Source organism: Bufo bufo, chromosome 3, assembly GCF_905171765.1.
Source record: "Bufo bufo chromosome 3, aBufBuf1.1, whole genome shotgun sequence".
NCBI lineage: Eukaryota > Metazoa > Chordata > Amphibia > Anura > Bufonidae > Bufo > Bufo bufo.
Genome location: NC_053391.1, coordinates 644,767,628 through 644,786,146, shown reverse-complemented (window position 1 = coordinate 644,786,146; position 18,519 = coordinate 644,767,628). Strand labels below are relative to the sequence as shown.

Genomic DNA, 18,519 nt, shown 5'->3' with positions numbered 1-18,519 from the left:
TGCTTCCCTAATTTTCAACCCTTAGGCCTCATGCAAAAAATGCGGATGACGTCCGTGTGCATTCTGTATTTTGTGGAACGGAACAGCTGGCCCCTAATAGAACAGTACTATCCTTGTCCGTAATGCGGACAATAATAGGATATGTTCTATTTTTTTGCGGAACAGAAATACAGACATACGGAAACTGAATGCACACGGAGTAACTACATTTTTATTTATTTTTTTCCCAGTTTAGCAGCCCCATTAAACTCTGATGTTCTGTGCAGTGGGAATGAGTTAATTAATTTCAGCTTCCTACAATAAAAAACTGCATACTGACAGCATGTCAGAACTGCACTGTGTGCCAGCAGCTTAAGGCCCCTTTCACACGGGCGAGTATTCCGCGCTGATGCGATGCGTGAGGTGAACGCATTGCACCCGCACTGAATACCTACCCATTCATTTCTATGGGGCTGTTCAGATGAGCGGTGATTTTCACGCATTACTTATGCGTTGCGTGAAAATCGCAGCATGCTCTATATTCTGCGTTTTTTTCACGCAACGCAGGCCCCATAGAAGTGAATGGTGTTGCGTGAAAATCGCAAGCATCCGCAAGCAAGTGCGGATGCGGTGCGATTTTCACGCATGGTTGCTAGGTGACAGTCTATTCGCTGTATTATTTTCCCTTATAACATGGTTATAAGGGAAAATAATAGCATTCTGAAAACAGAATGCTTAGTAGGTGATCAATTGAGGGTTAGAAAAAATAAACTCTCCTTCTCCTCTTGTTCGCGTAGCTCCCGGTCTCTTCTTTACTTCTTAAAAGATAAACTACCGGCTAGGACCTGTGGTGACGTCAGATCACATGCTCCAATCACATGGTCCATCACCACGGTGATGGACCATGTGATTGGAGCATGTGATCTGACGTCACCAAAGGTCCTTTAGCCCACAGCTCATCATTAAAGAAGTAAAGAAGAGACCTGGAACTACGCGAACAAGAGGAGAAGGTGAGTTTATTTATTTTTTAACCCTCAATTGATCACCTACTATGCAGTCTGTTTTCAGAATGCTACTTTTTTCCCTTATAACCATGTTATAAGGGAAAATAATATCTACACAACACCTAACCCAAGCCCTAACTCCTGTGAAGAAGTTCGGGTTTGGGTACCAAACATGCGTGATTTTTCTCACGCGAGTGCAAAACGCATTACAATGCTTTCCACTTGCGCAGAAAAATCGCGGGTGTTCCCGCAACACACCCGGACCCCGTGTGAAAGAGGCCTAAGAGCCCCAGCACATGCTGATGAGTCCTGATATTCATGATCTGCTGCCTCCTTACACTGACCATTTGTTTCAGCTGAGCCGTGAGCTCATGAATATCGGGACTCATCGGCATGCGCTGGTTATGTAATATTTTAGTAAAACTGGCTTGGGCAATTAAAGAAAGTAACCCAGCATGTAGCTAAGGGGATCTGTCACTAATTAACACTGCTTTTAGTGAGGATGCCTTAAGGGTCTATTCACACATCTGTAAAATGGGTCCGCATCCGTTCCTCAATTCTGCGGAACGGGTGCGTCCCCATTCATTCTCAATGGGGATGGAAAGGATGTGAACAGCACACATTGTGCTGTCCGCATACGCGTTTTCGGTCCGCGGCTCCTGAAAAAAAAATAGAACATGTCCTATACTTGTCCGCAATAGCGGACAGGAATATGCATTTCTATAGGGCTGCCGGCCCGGTGTATTGCGGGTCCGAAATTTGTGCATCCACAATACACTATGGACGTGTGAATGGACCCTAAAACTGGTGACCTCTTTCCCTTGGCGCCTCTCAGACCCCTGGTTTTAAGCTGGCGCCTGATTTGCTAGTGAGGCAGTAGTCAGGGGCGTAACTACCATAGCGGCAGACCATGCAACTTCTATGGGGCCCAGGGCAAGAGGGGGCCCAGTGTTAGTTGGGATTATCTCCTCTACTACTTGAGGTGAAAACTTGGTCAGGACTCTATCCTGTAAAGCAGGGATGCTCAACCTGTGGCCCTCCAGCTGTTGTAAAACTACAACTCCCATCATGCTTGGGCAGCCTACAGCTATCAGCCTACAGCAGTGCATGGTGAGAGTTATAGTTTTACAACAGCTGAAGGGCCGCAAGTCGAGCATCCCTGCTCTAAAAGAACAACTTTTAACAAAAACTAGGCAGTGTAAAGATGGCCCAATGGTCATTGAAAAGAGTTTATGCAGAAACCCTTCTGTCCTGTGTGGGGGGTGTCTAGGATATAAAGCAAAAGGCTTTATATAAAAGACAGGATCAAAGAAAAGATTAATCCTTGAGGTGGACATTTATAACCCCTCAAGAGTTCGACCGGTTATTTAATTATATTGTGCAATCAGTAAAACAAGGTACAAGCATCTATGAAAAAATATAAATTATTTATTATGCAATAATTTAAAATACAAAGATTAATCAACGTGAAATTCAATAATCTGCAATGATGCACAGTGATATGCAGTACCCAAAATTCAATACCAGCGTATGTATACACAGTACCTCTCAGACAGAAGAAAATAATACAATCCGTCTCTACCACAATTTTTAGATATAAAAACTTAATAATGTTCAAGGATGGCTACGAACCCTTGCTCTGCACAAACCATGACAAATCTCGGATTGAGTAGGATGGTCACACAATTTATAAATGATCAAGCCTGGTGTTGACTATGGAATGAAATTATTTCAATCAGAGTTACCTCTGAAATCAATATTTAGGTATTTTATTCAGTAACATGCATCTTAACTGAATAGTGACAATATTGATGTAGCACTGTTAACAACTATACATCCGCCAACAGTGGGGAGTTTGCTAAATATCAGGTTGATAAATTTTTGTCAATACTACACAAAATAAAGTTATACATTACCGAGAATACGGATGATGTGCAGAGACTAAGGGAAGTCAGCTCTAAGGTATGATCTGGTCATTATGATCTTTCTCCTGGCTTTTCTTTGTCTTTTTCCTGTTGCTCTTTTTGTTTCCGTTCTGTTGCTCTCCCTCATGTGTGTATGAAGTTTGTGATCATAAACCAATCAGTTAGGCACACCTTCCTAGCTTGGAGTTTTCCAATCAGTCGACTAGGCGTGTACATATGATAAGGACTGTGATGTCATTGTATTAACCAAAATGCACTTCTGCTGTTGGTGTAATATTACTCATTTACCCCTAGGTGACACTATTACCTAAGCTATTAGTATCATTCTATTAAGGGTTAAATATCCAAGTATGACTTATGACTTTCTCACATTCTATACACATGACCTCTGGAACCTAAATCAAAGCTAGAGGGATTCATTCTGACACTTCTACCAATTAAGCACAGACTTTTAGTAGGGATCGAGCGATATTGATTTTTTAGGGCAGATACTGATAATTTGTGAACTTTCAGGCCGATAGCCGATAATTTATACCGATATTCTGTGAATTTTCATAAAAAAAATAAATCCTACTCAAATCTGCTGAAAATGAATGTTTGTTAACGTGTATTTTTTTTTTTAAATCTTTTTTTCATTTATACTTAATGTTTTGGTGTTTTTTAGTTTTGTTTTTTTCCTAACTTTTAGCCCCCTTAGGGACTAGAACCCTTGTCCTATTCACCCTGATAGATCTCTATCAGGGTGATTAGGACCTCACACTGTCCCTGCTGCTCTGTGCTTTGTGCACACAGCAGCATGGAGCTAACCATGGCAGCCAGGGCTTCAATAGCGTCCTGGCTGCCATGGTAACCGATCGGAGCCCCAGGCTTACACTGCTGGGGCTCCGATCGGAGGGGAGAGGGGACCCTGTGGCCACTGCCACCAATGATTAATACTGGGGGGGCTTGGTTAGGGGGGTGCACTGCGCCACCAATGTTACATAATACGATACATATGTCTTATTGATTTTCTTATACAAAACTAAGGTTGATTATACGGGTATATACATATTACAGACTTTCTGCTTCATTAATAAATGCCAAACTGTAGAGGTAATTGGCACCAGCTGCGTCCAGAGAATATCCTTGTCAGCCATAAATCCATAAGGAGACAAGAAGGCCTCTTTTCAGACTGGTACAGCCATGAGAAGAAATCTTAACTACAGCGTCCTTCCCATGACCCTCTCTCGGCCTTCTTTAAAATACATACATACATATAGCAATATGGCCTCTTATAGGTCTAATCAAATCCACTATAATTATGATATTTAGATAAATGTTTTATACACTTATGAAAAAGCACAACAGGGGCCTGGTTTGATCCTCGCTATGGGGCCCTTACTTCTCTATGTACGCCACTGACAGTACACAGGGATGCAGCGCCGACATCAAAGCTGGACTGTCCTGCTGGGCTGTGTGTTCCTCGGTCAACAGCTATTAACCCATAGGATACCAGTGCTGACAGCGGCATGTGCGGTTTCCTGCCAAGTGCGGGGTTGGGTGGCCATCGGGTCCCCGCGCTGCTGTGACGGCGACCAGATGGCTTGGGCATCGTGGCTGCCTTCGATAAGAGCCTGTGAGATCCAGCCACCTGGATCTCACAGGCAGGAAGCTGTAGGTGTATTACACTGTGTAATAAACTTACAGCCAATACATCACAATACAGTGATCCCTCAAGTTACAATATTAATTGGTTCCAGGAAAACCATTGTATGTTGAAACCATTGTAACTTGAGTAATTGGTTCCAAAGCCTCAAAATGTTATCCAAGATGAGAGAAACTGAAGATTTTAAGAAAAAAAAAAGCAGTTGACTAAGACGGATTAAAATATGTCTTTACATATAACAGTCAGGAATGGCTGTTAACTAGCAACTAATTCAGCTATTTTTACCAGAGAAGTGGCCTTGATTTGTTGGATCTGAGTTGGAGACATTGTATGTTGAGTCTGGTTTCAACTTGCGATGGGTCAGAAAAGACCATTGTATGTTGAAAATATTGTATCCTGAGGCCATTGTATCTTGATGGATCACTGTACAGAAGTATTGTAATTCATTGTACAGGGGCTCAGGCCCCCAAAAGTTGAAATCCCAGAGTGGGACAAAAAATAAAGTGAAAAAATAAACTTTATGGATATATGAACAAATTTTTTTTTTAAATTGTGGCTTTTGGAAGATTGGGGGGGGGGGGGGGGCGCAAACGAAAACTGAATTGGCCTGGTCCTTAGGGGTTAATCAAGACAAGTCTTGACTGTTAGGCTACTTTCCCATGAGCATATTCAGGCTGTGAAATACGCTCTGTATGACAGCAGTATTTTAAAGTGAACCTGAAGAAGACAGGTGAGATGATTTCAGCGGTCTGTCATTTAGAAGTAGTTAATAGTAAGTGGTTGCTGAGAACCAACATCACAATCATTGCAGACTGGGCCTGGAAAGGAGTCCCGGCCACCTGAGAAGAGTCCTGGTTATTCCTGCCCACCTGCTGATGACTGACAGTCTAATACCTAGTTTTCTCCCTTTCTCTCTAGGAGAGAACTGCCAATCATCAGCAGATGGGCGGGAGAGCAGGAGATTAGGAATAACCAGGACTCTTCTCAGGTAGATTGGACTCTTTTCCAGGCCCGGGCTGCAATGATTATGATGCTGGTTCTCAGCAACCACTTACATTTAGCTGATGAGTGACACACCGCTGACATCAGCATTTCTGTCCTTATTGTATGCTGCCCTCAGTGAGATCAGCATAAAGTTGATGACAGGTTCCCTTTAAATGGATCCGTCCCCATTGACTTGCATTGTGGGTCATGACAGATCTGTTTTTCTCTGAAGCCCATGACAGAAAGAAAACCACAGCTTGCCTTGGTTTGCTCTCCGGTATGGGAATGCAATCTGTTCAGTTTTGTCCCCATTGACAATGAATGGGGACAAAACGTAAGCGTTAGAAATGCTAGTGTGAAAGTAGCCTAAGTCATAATTAGTATGGTGCAAAGAAACACTAAATAAAAAATATATTGTTAAAAAAATAATAATCCACTGTTCAACCCTTTTCTGTAAAAAGCTGCTCCATCAATTAACCATATTCTGCTAAGGCTAGTCTCACCCCTTTGGTGTTGGCTGTTCTGGCAGACGATGCCAGGAATTGGCCAGACACCAGCTAGAGCATGCAGCAGCTGGCATGCTGTGTGTCACTTCTTTGCTCAGGGCTCGGTGATGGGAGCCAAAGGCACCCAAGTGATGTATAAACCTTTTAGGGGCCAGATTAGGGGTGGGCGATATAGACGATATGCGATATAAACGATATAAATTTGGCCAACGATAGAGATTTCGTTTATATCGCAGATTGCAGTAGAACTTGGCATGCACCGCTCTCGGCATCCACCATGTTCTCCTGAGCCGGCAAAGTGGAGAAGGAGAGAGTCGTCCCCCCCCCATCCCTAAAGAGGAGGAGGAAGGATTGTGGCCACTGCGCCACCAATGAATATAGTTAATATTCCTGAATACAAACGTAGCCTGTATGTGCCGGCCATATCCCATACCTGGCCTCTATTACTGCGCGCCGTGATCCGCAGCAAATACCCCCCTGAAATTGACTATCGCACATGCTTAAAATTATATTGCAATATAGATTTTAGGCTATATCGCCCACCCCTAGGCCAGATGATATTTTTTCATTTGCATCATTGTAGTGTCTTTCTGGAGCCCTATATCATTTTGATTGTAGCATGGACCAGTAACACAGGGCTGAATACATGCTATAGAATTACTTAATGGGGTTAGCCGAGGAAATGCCTCCCCATACTCCCGGGCCCCTACATTGATTCTACTTACCTAGGTCCCCGCACGGTCGCTGCTGCTTCTCCCGATGCGCAGATGAAAACATCTGGTGGTGGTGGGGGGCGGCAGGGGGAGCCAATGGCAGGTGGAGCCTCCCTAGCATTGCGGTGACGCTAGGGAGGCTTGTCCCAGTCACCGCCTGCCTTTGGCTCCCCCCCCACAGATGTTTTCATCCACGTGTGGGGACCAGGAGCGGCGCAGGTGTTGGGGAGCCAGGTAAGTAACAATAATCTGTGTACTCAATGTGACTTTGGCAACTGGCATCCCTGTGGGTCATAAGACTGCAGAGCTCATGGAAACGGCTGACTACCATACTCGGATGTATGGTCAGTCCTATTACTTTGAATTGGCATGTACGCTCGACAGCCAATCCATTCAGACTCTCTACCACCATCGGACTGTAAGCAATGTTTCTCGGGGAGGACATGTTCAAAATACAGCATGTGAAGCCGTACAATGTTACACAAAGTATCAGGGCCCCTCTCTCTTAGTGCTGTGTTGCGCAAAGAATAGTTATAAAGACTTTTGTAGTTATTTTTGCCACTTTATGGATAAAGTAAATTAGATCAAACTGCAATAGCAGGCTCATTTTTCCGGTTACCCCAGTTTCTTAGTTGTGGTGCTGCCTGCCCTGCCAATGATCCTTTTATGAAAAGATCTAACCCGCTATAAAGGGCATTAGGGCATATGGACATGATAGAGAGGGGTCAAATGCTTTGGACCCCCTGAGTCAGAATGCTGTGGGGAACTTAAAGGGAGTCTGTCACCGCCATATACAGCGCTTACATGGCTCTGTAGCACACCTATACAGGATTGTAACGGTACCTTTGTTCTTTTCTTTAGACTTGCACAAGCAGGGAAAACGACGTTTAATTCATATGCAAATGAGCACTCGCAAGTGCCCAGGGGCGGCGTTCAGTGCGTAGGTGCCCAGGGGTGCCCAGGCTGCTCTGCCTCCTTTTCACTTTACTCCTCCCCAGTCTCTGCCTTTGCCCGCCCTCCAAGTCTATGCCATCCATATTATTATTATTATTATTATTATTATTATTATTATTATTATATTTTTTGCGGATCCATTGTAACCATGCCTAAAATGGACAAGAATAGGACTTGTTATATATTTTTTTTGCTGGGATACAGAACGGACATACGGATGCGGATAGCACACGTTTTTTTGTGGATCCATTGAAATGAAGTGGTCTGCATCCTATCCACAAAAATGAACGAACAAGGAAGGAAAATACGTTCGTGTGCATTTCTTGGCGACTGTCGCAGGTGCGGCATATCGCATTGTGAGACTTGACCATTACAAAAAAATGTTGCACAACAAAAAGAATACAGCTAAATGGTGACGTGTGTCGCACAACTAATTGTCGCTGAAAAGACGTTCAACATTTTTTGTAATGACAGTGAATGGAGTTGTAATGCCATCATGTAGCCCCGGCAGGAACAGGTAGGAGCACTGATGTGTGTGCCAGTACAGAGTTAACTAACGCTACAATGGAATCCATACACTGCATACGTGTCAGCGCTGTACCAGTGTACAGATGCCTATTTTGTAAATTAAACGGGGAAAAAATAAAGTATATTACAAAAAAATAATCTTGGAATAGATTTTAATAACATTATTCAATAGGTTAGGTTCTCTTTAGCTATTGCCAGTGTCATAATGACTGTGTATTTCTCTGTCCTAGGTTACCTGGAATGCACATGTGTCCTTTTAAAAAGGGCTGAAAATTGACACAGTCTGTTTCTCCATCTCATGCAATGGCTACAGGACTAAAAAATGTGGGCAATGCTTTTGGTGGCCCAGCTTCCTCTAAAACCTTCCAGACCACCCCTGTTGTAGTAGACGACGATGATGACGTGGTCTTCATTGAACCTGTGCAGGTGCCTCCGAATGCAGCAGCCACAACTCCAAGAAGTGCCGGATTTTCATCAACGGCAAAAGAAAATAACAGGACAGACTTGAAATCGCACTCTTCCAGCAAGGATTTAGAGACTAGCAAAGGAGCAATAAGTGAGACAATCATCATTGATGATGAGGAAGAACCTGAGCCCACTCGTGTCCATGACAAAAATGCTTCCACTTATGCCAGTCGCAGACTTATGGACTCCAACAGACCTATCGGTGTGGATTATCCATCTTCATCCAACTTCTCAAGAAACAAGCCAAATGCCGGCCTAATCAGTTCTGGTATTACTACTGAGCCTGACTCTGAAATACAGATAGCAAATGTCACCACTTTAGATTCTGGATTGAACTCTGTAAGCGATGGACACCATCACACTACAGAGAGTAGAGATATGAATCTGATGATCACACATGTTACATCCCTGCAGAATCCTGGTATGGGAGACGTATCTAATGGATTGCAGTCAGCTAATTTTAGTGGCCATATACCGACTTTTCCACCTCCACTTACCTCACAGACCAAGTCTACAACAGGACCTTATAATCCAGGAAGAATTAGCGTCGGTGGTGATGTCTTTCAAAATGGTGAATCTACGACACATCATACTTCTGGTTAGTGTTAAATGATAAGTCAATAAGCTATTAAAATGAGGATAAAATTACAGATTCTGGGAAGATTTACATATCCTGCATTAATGAATATGCATATTACTTACTTTAAAGGGGTTATCCGACACAAATGCTCCCACATATGCAGGGCTCCTCACACGGATTCCATTTACCTGGCTCCCCGCGTCGTTCCTGGTCCCCGCGCCGCCTCTGTGTGCGCTGATGAAAAGACCAACCAATGGCAGGCGGTGACGGGGACAAGCCTCCCTAGCGTCACCCGCGATGCTAGGGAGGCTCGTCACCGCCTACCACTGGCTGCCTCCCCGACACCGGATATTTTCGTCCGTGCACGCGGAGAAGCAGCTGCGGTGCGGGGAGCCAGGTAAGTAGAATTGGTGTGAGGGGCCCGGGCATATGGGGGAGCATTTGTTAGTGTCGGATAACCCCTTTTAAAGGAGTTCCTCCAGTCATATGCATAAAAACCCCTTATACATGTCAGTGCATAAATTCTGTCTTTTTTTTTATATATATTATTTATCTAGAATTCAAAAATAATTGTTATATCCTGTGTTTTTTTTTTTTTTTTTCTTTTTGCAGGATGCTCCTACCATTGTTTTCAGTATGGGGCTTAGTAGGAGTCCTGCATTACTGCAGCTAAAGTAACTTGACTAAGGCAATGACTTTTATAAGCCATATTTGTGTCTTTTAAAGGGAATGTTCCATCTAATAAAATCCTGTCACCTTTGACCATGACCGGTTTTCAGCTCTACTGTATCTTTATTGTTGCGTATAGTGAGAGCTTCCTATTGCTTAGTAATAGGGATGGAGACATCTTTAGAAAAAAGAAGCTTTAAAAGGAAATCTCACATTACATGTTAATCTAACCTACTTTTTAGATGAGCACTTGCCAGTTGATTTTGATGCTTTTTTTTTGCACGTAGATCTTCTTAACTCAGTTTCCTTGATGGCTGCCAGACATTTCCCGGGCTGAAGGAAACTGTACTGCGCCAATGCCAGGTAAGGAGGAAACAAAGGCATCGGTGCAGTATAGATTCCTTCAGCCCGAGAAGCATCTGTCCTGCTTTCACAGGGGCAAACAGACATTCGCCAGGCTTGGTTACGTATGACAAAAGCTACTGTACATAAGTATCTTAGAGCGCTTTGCTGGCTTGATTAATTTTTCCATCACATTATATCCGGGGATTACGACAACCATGCAATCCAGCAGCGGTGGCCGTGCTTGCACACTATAGGAAAAAGCGCCAACATATGTGCACTCCCACGGTCCCAGCCACCAGAGAGACCAAAGCTTCTTGTAGTGTCCAAACACAACCACAGCTTCTGGATTGCAGGGTGCTCTTAACCCTGGATACGAGCAGTGTATAATGTGGCGATCAAACTAGGTAGGCCATCTGTTTTAAAGTCCCATGAGATCCCTTTTAAAGGGCTTTTCTGGGATCCTGCGGTCCCACAAACCCACCTTAATTACAAATAACCTGCCTTTCAAACAAAGATTGTCATTTACCTAGCATTCGGAAGTTAAGGGCCTCTCGGGAACCCAGTCCTGTGACTCTGCTCTTATGAAAATCTTGCTTCTGCCGACGTTGCGTTCTTTTACCAGGTTTCTGGCCTGGGCTATGGGCAGGACATTGCTTGGACTGTGGATGTGGACAGAACTATTGCTTTCCCTAGTGAATGCACAGATGAGGTGTATTCAGCCAGGAATCGTTGTGGCCCCGGCCACAGTGGAAGAGACATCCTGTCCATAGCCCAGGCCAGAAACCTGGTAAAGGGAGGTGTCTTGATGGAAGCAGGATTCTCAGAAGAGGAGCGTCTCATGATCATGTTCCTCAGATTACAAACTTTCTTCCATGGGCATGTAATGAGTAGTTAAGGTTGCTTTGTGGGTCCTGGAAAATGCCTCTAATGCATGGTGAGCTATGAGCTCCCAGCGTTGCGCTCTACAGCATGTTACTCTGTACAACAAGGATCAGCAACCTCCGGCTGTTCTGAAACTACAACTCCCAGAGCCCTCCTTTAACTTCTGTGGGAGTTACAAGAACAGCAGAGTAAGTGTGCATGCTGGGAGTTGTTGTTTCACAGAAGCTGGAGTGCCGAAGGTTGCTGATCCCTGCTGTACAATGATGCTTTATGGAATAGCTCAGCTTGCTTAGGCTACTTTCACACTTGCGTTCAGAGCGGATACGTCTGGTGTCTGTACAGACGGATCCGCTCCTATAATGCAAACGCTTGCATCTGTTCAGAACAGATCCGTCTGCATAACTGTTTTTTTCAGATCTCATTTTTCACTTTGTGAAAACTCAGATCCGACAGTATATTCTAACACAGAGGCGTTCCCATGGTGATGGGGACGCTTCAAGTTAGAATATACTAAAAGAACTGTGTACATGACTGCCCCCTCCCTCCCCTGTATTTAACTCATTGGTGGCCAGTGCTGCCCCCCTCCCTCCCCTGTATTTAACTCATTGGTGGCCAGTGCGGCCGGCCCCCCCTCCCTCCCCTATATTTAACCCATTGGTGGCCAGTGCGTTAGGCCCCCCCCCCCAATCATTGGTGGCAGCGGAGAGTTCCGAGCGGAGTACCAGTTTAATCGCTGGGACTCTGATCGGTAACCATGGCAACCAGGATGCTACTGCAGTCCTGGCTGCCATGGTTACTTAGCAATTTTAGAAGCATTATACTTACCTGCGATGTCTGTGACCGGCTGGGCGCTCCTCCTACTGGTAAGTGAAAGGTCTGTGCTATAAGCAATGCGCCGCACAGACCTTTCACTTACCAGTAGGAGGAGCGTCCGGCCGGTCAGACATCGCAGGTAAGTATAATGCTTCTAAAATTGCTAAGTAACCATGGCAGCCAGAACTGCAGTAGCGTCCTGGTTGCCATGGTTACCGATCGGAGTCCCAGTGATTAAACTGGGACTCCGATCGGAATTCTCCGCTGCCACCAATAATGGGGGTCGGTCATTTTAATTAGGGGAGGGGGGGCCGACCGCACTGGCCACCAATGAGTTAAAAACGGGGGGGGAGGGGTGGGCGGCCGCTCTGGCCACCAATGAGTTAAAAAGGGGGGGGGGCCGCACTGGCCACCAAGGAGTTAAATACAGGGGAGGGAGGCCGCACTGGTCACCAATGAGTTAAATACAGGTGGGGGGGGGGGGGGGGGGGGGTGTCTGCCGGGGGCAGTCATGTACACTTTTTTTTTTTTTTGTATATTCTAACTTGAAGCATCCCCATCACCATGGGAAGGCCTCTGTGTTAGAATATACTGTCAGATCTGAGTTTCACGATCTAACTCAAATCCGATGGTATATTCTAACATAGAGGCGTTCCCATGGTGATGGGGACACTTCAAGTTAAAAACTTAAAATATACCATCGGATTGGAGAAAACTCCTATCTGATGGTATATTAATAGGGACTCCTGACTTTACATTGAAAGTCACTAAGGGACGGATCCGTTTGCAATTGCACCATATTGTGTCAACGTCAAACGGATCCGTTCACATTGACTTGCATTGTAAGTCTGGACGGATCCGTTTGGCTCCGCACGGCCAGGTGGACACGAAAATGCTGCAAGCTGCGTTCGGGTGTCCGCCTGCTGAGCGGAACGGAGGCCAAACGGTGCCAAACTGATGCATTCTGAGCGGATCCGGATCCGCATCCACTCAGAATGCATTAGGGCTGGACGGATGCGTTCGGGGCCGCTTGTGAGAGCCTTCAAACGGAGCTCACAAGCGGAACCCCGAACGCAAGTGTGAAAGTAGCCTTAGATGACAAGTCATTACTATAGAAAATGTGGTCATGACTTGCCAAATCCAGGAGTTTACAAATCGTCCTTATATTTTATAGAGTAACTGTGACCAAAAATTAGTTTACAGTACTCCCGAATCCTCATAGGCAGTAACTTTCTAAGCCTTTCTATTTAAAGGGTTTTCTGGGTGTTTAAAAATTAGCTTAAGGGGGTTGTCCCACGGAAAAAATTTGTTTATATAAAATTTTTGGTAGTGGTCCTGCTTGATTCCTCATTCCCATGGGGGAAGAATCTTGTTACCCACTTCTGTCTTAACCTGTCACTGTGAGTTTCTGGTTTGTCATACTCAAGGACTGAGGTGCTGCCAAAATGGGACTCTTGAAAGGGTTGTAATGAGGGTTTGGTATTTGCATAAACTTATGAATCATGAATTTAAGCAGCATAACTCTGATGCAGTTAAAGGGCTTGTCACTTCAGGAAATCGCATTTATCATGTAGAGAAAGTTAATACAAGGCACTTACTGATGTATTGTGATTGTCCATATTTGCCTCCTTTGCTGGCTGGATTAATTTTCCCATCACATTATACACCGCTCGTATCTAGGGGTTATGACCACCACTACAGTGCAGATACGAGGTGGCTGGGACAGGAGCTGCTGCGCATGCGTGCCTGTGTGTGTGCTCCCACTTTCCTGGCCACAAAAGAGACCGGTGCATTTTCCTATAGTGTGCAAGCACAACCACCGCTGCTGGATTGCAGGGTGGTCATAACTCCTGGAAACGAGTAGTGTATAATGTGATGGAAAAATGAATTCACACAGGAACGGAGGCAATATGGACAGTCACCATACATTAGTAAGTGCCTTGTTCTCTACATGATAAATGCATTTTGCTGAGTTGAGACATCCCCCTTTTCAGAAAAAACAATTTGTTGCGATTTTTTTTTTATTTTTTTTTTATTCCCCCTTTCCCACCCCCCTTTCCCACTAGCATTAGAGAGGCCATGGAATAACTAGGATAGCTATGTCCATGTGACCGGACCTGCAGCTCTCTATATTATTAAATGGGTCTGAGTTGCCTTACCAGAATTTAGAATGGAATCTGAGTGCTATCAAAATTGACTCCTATGTCTTTTTCCTTTTAGATGCCTGGATATCGCAATCTGCATCATTTCCTCGAAATCAGCAGCCTGGTGTCGATACCATGTCGCCAGTGGCCTCCCTTCCTAAACAAGTCTTGCAACCTCCCCCACCACAGCAGCCTTCCAAAGCTGTCAAAGTCACTTGTGCAAACTGCAAGAAGCCGCTTCAGAAAGGGCAGACGGCATATCAGCGGAAAGGATCCACTCATTTGTTCTGTTCCACTACTTGCTTATCATCCTTTACACAGAAACCGGCTCCAAAGAAGCTCTGCACTATGTGCAAAAAGTAAGCCGCTGTTTAACATTATAGAGAGTGAGAGAGCGCAGGACAGGGGTTCTTAAATACATCCGACTACTACATTGTCCCTGACTGACCAGAAGCCTTACTTAAAGGGGTTGTGCCAACTGGACAGCTTCTCTGTGTGACGCTGAACCAGTGATCAGCTGGTAACATCTGGGAAATGTAGTATTACATTGCGCTCTTTTAAATGAATAGCAATTGTGGTGTTCACATCTGGTGTCAAACCTACCAGAGCATTGTTTCTAGCAACTCTGCATCTTATATAGGCTGTCCAGAGTGGTCGACTGGCTCTCTACCTTGTCCATGTGCCCAAACAGGTCAGACAGACGGAGGTTGCCGAAAGAGACAAGTGTGTATTTTATGGCAGTATGAAGTCATTGATTGAGAATCAAAATGAAAGCTGCTTTGCCAACAGGACCATGCAAAGTCCTCTTTCTATGCTATGACTCTAGGCCACCTGTACACATTGTGTTATATGTGCGTTTTTTTCTGCAAGGATTCCTGTGTGGGAAAAACCGCAGTGTATTACGGTGATTGCTTAATTTTTCCGCAGGAAAGATCTTCTGAAATTAGGCTAGCTCTGGGCTCCTTACTCCAGTGTCTATAATCGTGTTGAGATGCTTTTTCCATTTGTTTTTCAGAGATATAACAACAATGAAAGGTACAATTGTTGCCCAAGTAGATTCAAGTGAATCTTTCCAGGAATTCTGCAGTACCTACTGCCTATCACTGTACGAGGACAAGCAGAACTCTGCCAAAAATCAAAACAAGTCAAGGTGTACAATTTGCGGCAAATTAACCGAGGTATATCTTTCTTTTATTATCTTAAAAACTCGAATGCATTAAATTCTGCACTGCAAATTCTTTAAAATACTTTATTTTATATATTTTTTGAATTGGGAAGAATTCTGATAGCAGTTACATTTTAGGCCTCATGCACACGGCCGTTGTTTTGGTCCGCATCCGAGCCGCCGTTTTGTCGGCTCAGATGCGGACCCATTTGCTTCAATGGGGCTGCAAAACATCCGTTGCTCTGTTCCGTGGCCCCGCTTAAAAAATATAAGATGTCCTAATCTTGTTCACGCTTTGCGGACAAGAATAGGCATTTATATTAAAGGCTGACTGTGCCGTTCTGCAAATTGCGGAACGCGCACGGACGCCATCTGTGTTTTGCGGATCTGCGATTTGCTGATCGCAAAACACACCACGGTCGTGTGCATGAGGCCTTAGTCTGATTGGGGGAGCTGAGTATAGCACAATCACAGTCCAGTGATGGTATAAGACCTATTTGTGATGTAGCACTCCTTCAAATCTCCTCTCTGAACTAAAAATGACCATGCTATTTTTATTTTTATTTTTTATATTTTTTTCCCCATCTGCAAAAAAATGGATTCGTGAAAAAATCTTGTGTGTTTTTTTTTTTTTTTTTTTTTTTTCCTGCCTCATTCCAATCAAAAAAAAAAAGGACCTGAAGTGAGTTCCTGAGATCTGTTAAAGGGGGATTTGTGAATATGTATGTGATTCTTTGAAAATGGATAGCACACAGGAGAAAAATATGGGCATGAGAACTAGGCCTGCTTCGTGTTTGTCCAGAGATCTGGTTCAGTTCCCCTCTGGCGTTTTCTACACTGAAGGTAGAGCTGATCCCATAGTTTTCTGTGGAATCATTCCTATTCATTTGGCGCCAGATGTCATAACGCCAAACAGTAAAACTCTGCATGCTACGTCTTCCCGTCCAGCGTTAAAGTTTACATGCGTTGGATCTGTGCACTGACATCAGTTGTGTCCGGCTCCCAGCCTAAAAGAGCTGGGCGGGCACAAGGGATATATATGTGAAGCGGACCTAAGCTCTTTAAAAAGACCTTCTAAAACAGGCATGCTCAACCTGCGGCCCTCCAGCTCCCACAATGCCCTGCTGTAGGCTGATAGATGTAGGCTGTTCGGGCATGCTGGGAGTTGTAGTTTTGCAACAGCTGGAGGGCCGAAGGTTGAGCATGCCTTTTTCTAAAATAAGCATGTCTGTATGACATAAGGGTATCGTCACACATTGCACGTTTGCTGTGGATTTTTTGCAGCAGAATTTTGGGTGGAAAATCCACAGGGTACAATGGAACTAGCAAAGTGGACGAGATTTTACAGTATGTTAATTTATGCTGCGTATTTCCACCATGGAGTTCACCATTTGCAATACATAGGGTGCTATCCTTGGCAAATCCGCATTTAATGCATACAGAATTTACCCATTAAATATTCTGAAGCATCTTTTGTTTTCTAGTATACACTGTAATAAATTCCCATTTAAGAGAATGAATGCAGCTCGAGTGCTTTGGTGTTTCAGGTCTAACTATTTCTCTTGTTTTTATGCTTCCAGATTCGTCATGAGGTCAGCTTTAAAAACATGACCCACAAGCTGTGCAGCGACCATTGCTTCAATCGCTACAGGATGGCCAACGGCTTGATCATGAATTGCTGTGAGCATTGCGGTGAATACCTGCCAAGCAAAGGAGCTGGAGACAATATACTCATGGTTGATGGCCAGTGGAAGAGGTTCTGCAGTCCAGCCTGCCTCAATGAATTTAAGCTGGTAAACTACTTTTCAAGTGTTCCCAACATATACTTCTAGAAAGGAAAGAGAGTCCTTCATTGTGATAGTCTGCACACACTGCTATGCAATTTGTACCAGGCGCCTTTGATACTGAACATGTGAAACAATGAGTGGGAACCTGCATTAACTGTTTCCAAACTATGCGGGGCATGGTATTGCCTGTTCACCAGCCCCAGTGCATTACTGACTCTCAGGTCTGTAAAAAAAACACACATTAAGATTCTTGCAAGAAGAGTTACTACTTTAAGAATTTACTTATATTGAGAGTGCCTACTCTTCATTTGTTATTTCTGCTTGTAGATTTGACATTAACATACATTTTTGGGGACATAGAGGCAATTACCTACCATCTTTTGTCATTACCAATGCCTTTTATGTTTTGATGTTCTCGGCAAAACCCATTTGTTAACAAATAACAAGTATTCATTTGAAATATGCATCTTGTTCTTTGGAAATATTTAATCCTTTTGGTTTTTGCAGTGCTACCCTTTGTTGCATGTTACAGTTAGGCCTGGTGACTAAGGTTTGAGTAGACGGGGAGCATTTCCTGCTGTTCCCAATGCATTTGTATCGGTCACACTCTGACCACTAGAGTCCTGTAATACACCTACTATTAGCTTTAACGTTAAAAGCAAATATATGACAACTTCCTTTGTGTGTGATGAAAAAAAAAAGATATTTACCTACCGTAACATGCGTTTTTTGTTCTCATATTTTTTTTAAAATCGTAGCGAACTATACCCGAGTGCTGAAGACCGAGCTTACTTTGACAGGGCGTTAGTAGTGTTAGTTGGGGTGCATTTTTCTTCGCAGTTCCTCTTGTTTTTCGTCAGCCTGTTTCCGTGATTTCCTCACCAGAAATAAGGTGCGGGTTTCGCAGAGCTAATTAAAGGGGTTGTCTGGGATTGGGGACATTGGTCTAATAGTACTAGACTGCCTTACACATTACAAACATGCATGTACTACCTCTTGCACATATTTCTCATGCCCCGTTTTCATCCAGTAAATTCTTGGCCGGAAGTGACTGTTTTCTTGGTCTCCGTAACGTACCGGGTCCCTGGCAGGCGAGCAAAGCCTCCTCTTCCACTGCTCAGGGAGCCCGGTGACGTCACTGGCAGCCTAAGTCATTATGCAGAGTGGATGGAGGGGAGGTAACTAGGCCGGCTGACATCGCGCTAAGCCCCGCCCCTCCGGTCCAGTGACGTCATGGAGCTTTATAATGAATGGAGGCAGATCACTATGCTAGTTAGCATAGAAAACTCCTCCCATGTAATGTGCATGAGGCATGAATATGTATGAGGGGGGCGGGTGCAGGGATGCCATGTTAGAATGTAGAAACCGGGAGATGCTGCGCTGGGACCCGCAGTGCGGCAGGAAGTGATCGCACAGATATGTAAACAATCT

General features: G+C 44.3%; 1 protein-coding gene across 12 annotated transcripts in view; it reads left to right on the top strand.

Moving 5' to 3' along the window:
- Positions 1 to 18,519, top strand: part of ZMYM2 (zinc finger MYM-type containing 2) — a 107,535-nt gene that overhangs the window by 24,333 nt on the left and 64,683 nt on the right. For all 12 annotated transcript variants that reach the window (XM_040426238.1, XM_040426235.1, XM_040426237.1 and 9 more), the window contains exons 2-5: positions 8,469 to 9,301; positions 14,213 to 14,495; positions 15,152 to 15,314; positions 16,882 to 17,094. In XM_040426238.1, the coding sequence (XP_040282172.1) occupies positions 8,542 to 9,301; positions 14,213 to 14,495; positions 15,152 to 15,314; positions 16,882 to 17,094 (1,419 nt within the window). In that variant the 5' untranslated portion in view covers positions 8,469 to 8,541. The remainder of the gene's footprint in view (positions 1 to 8,468; positions 9,302 to 14,212; positions 14,496 to 15,151; positions 15,315 to 16,881; positions 17,095 to 18,519) is intronic.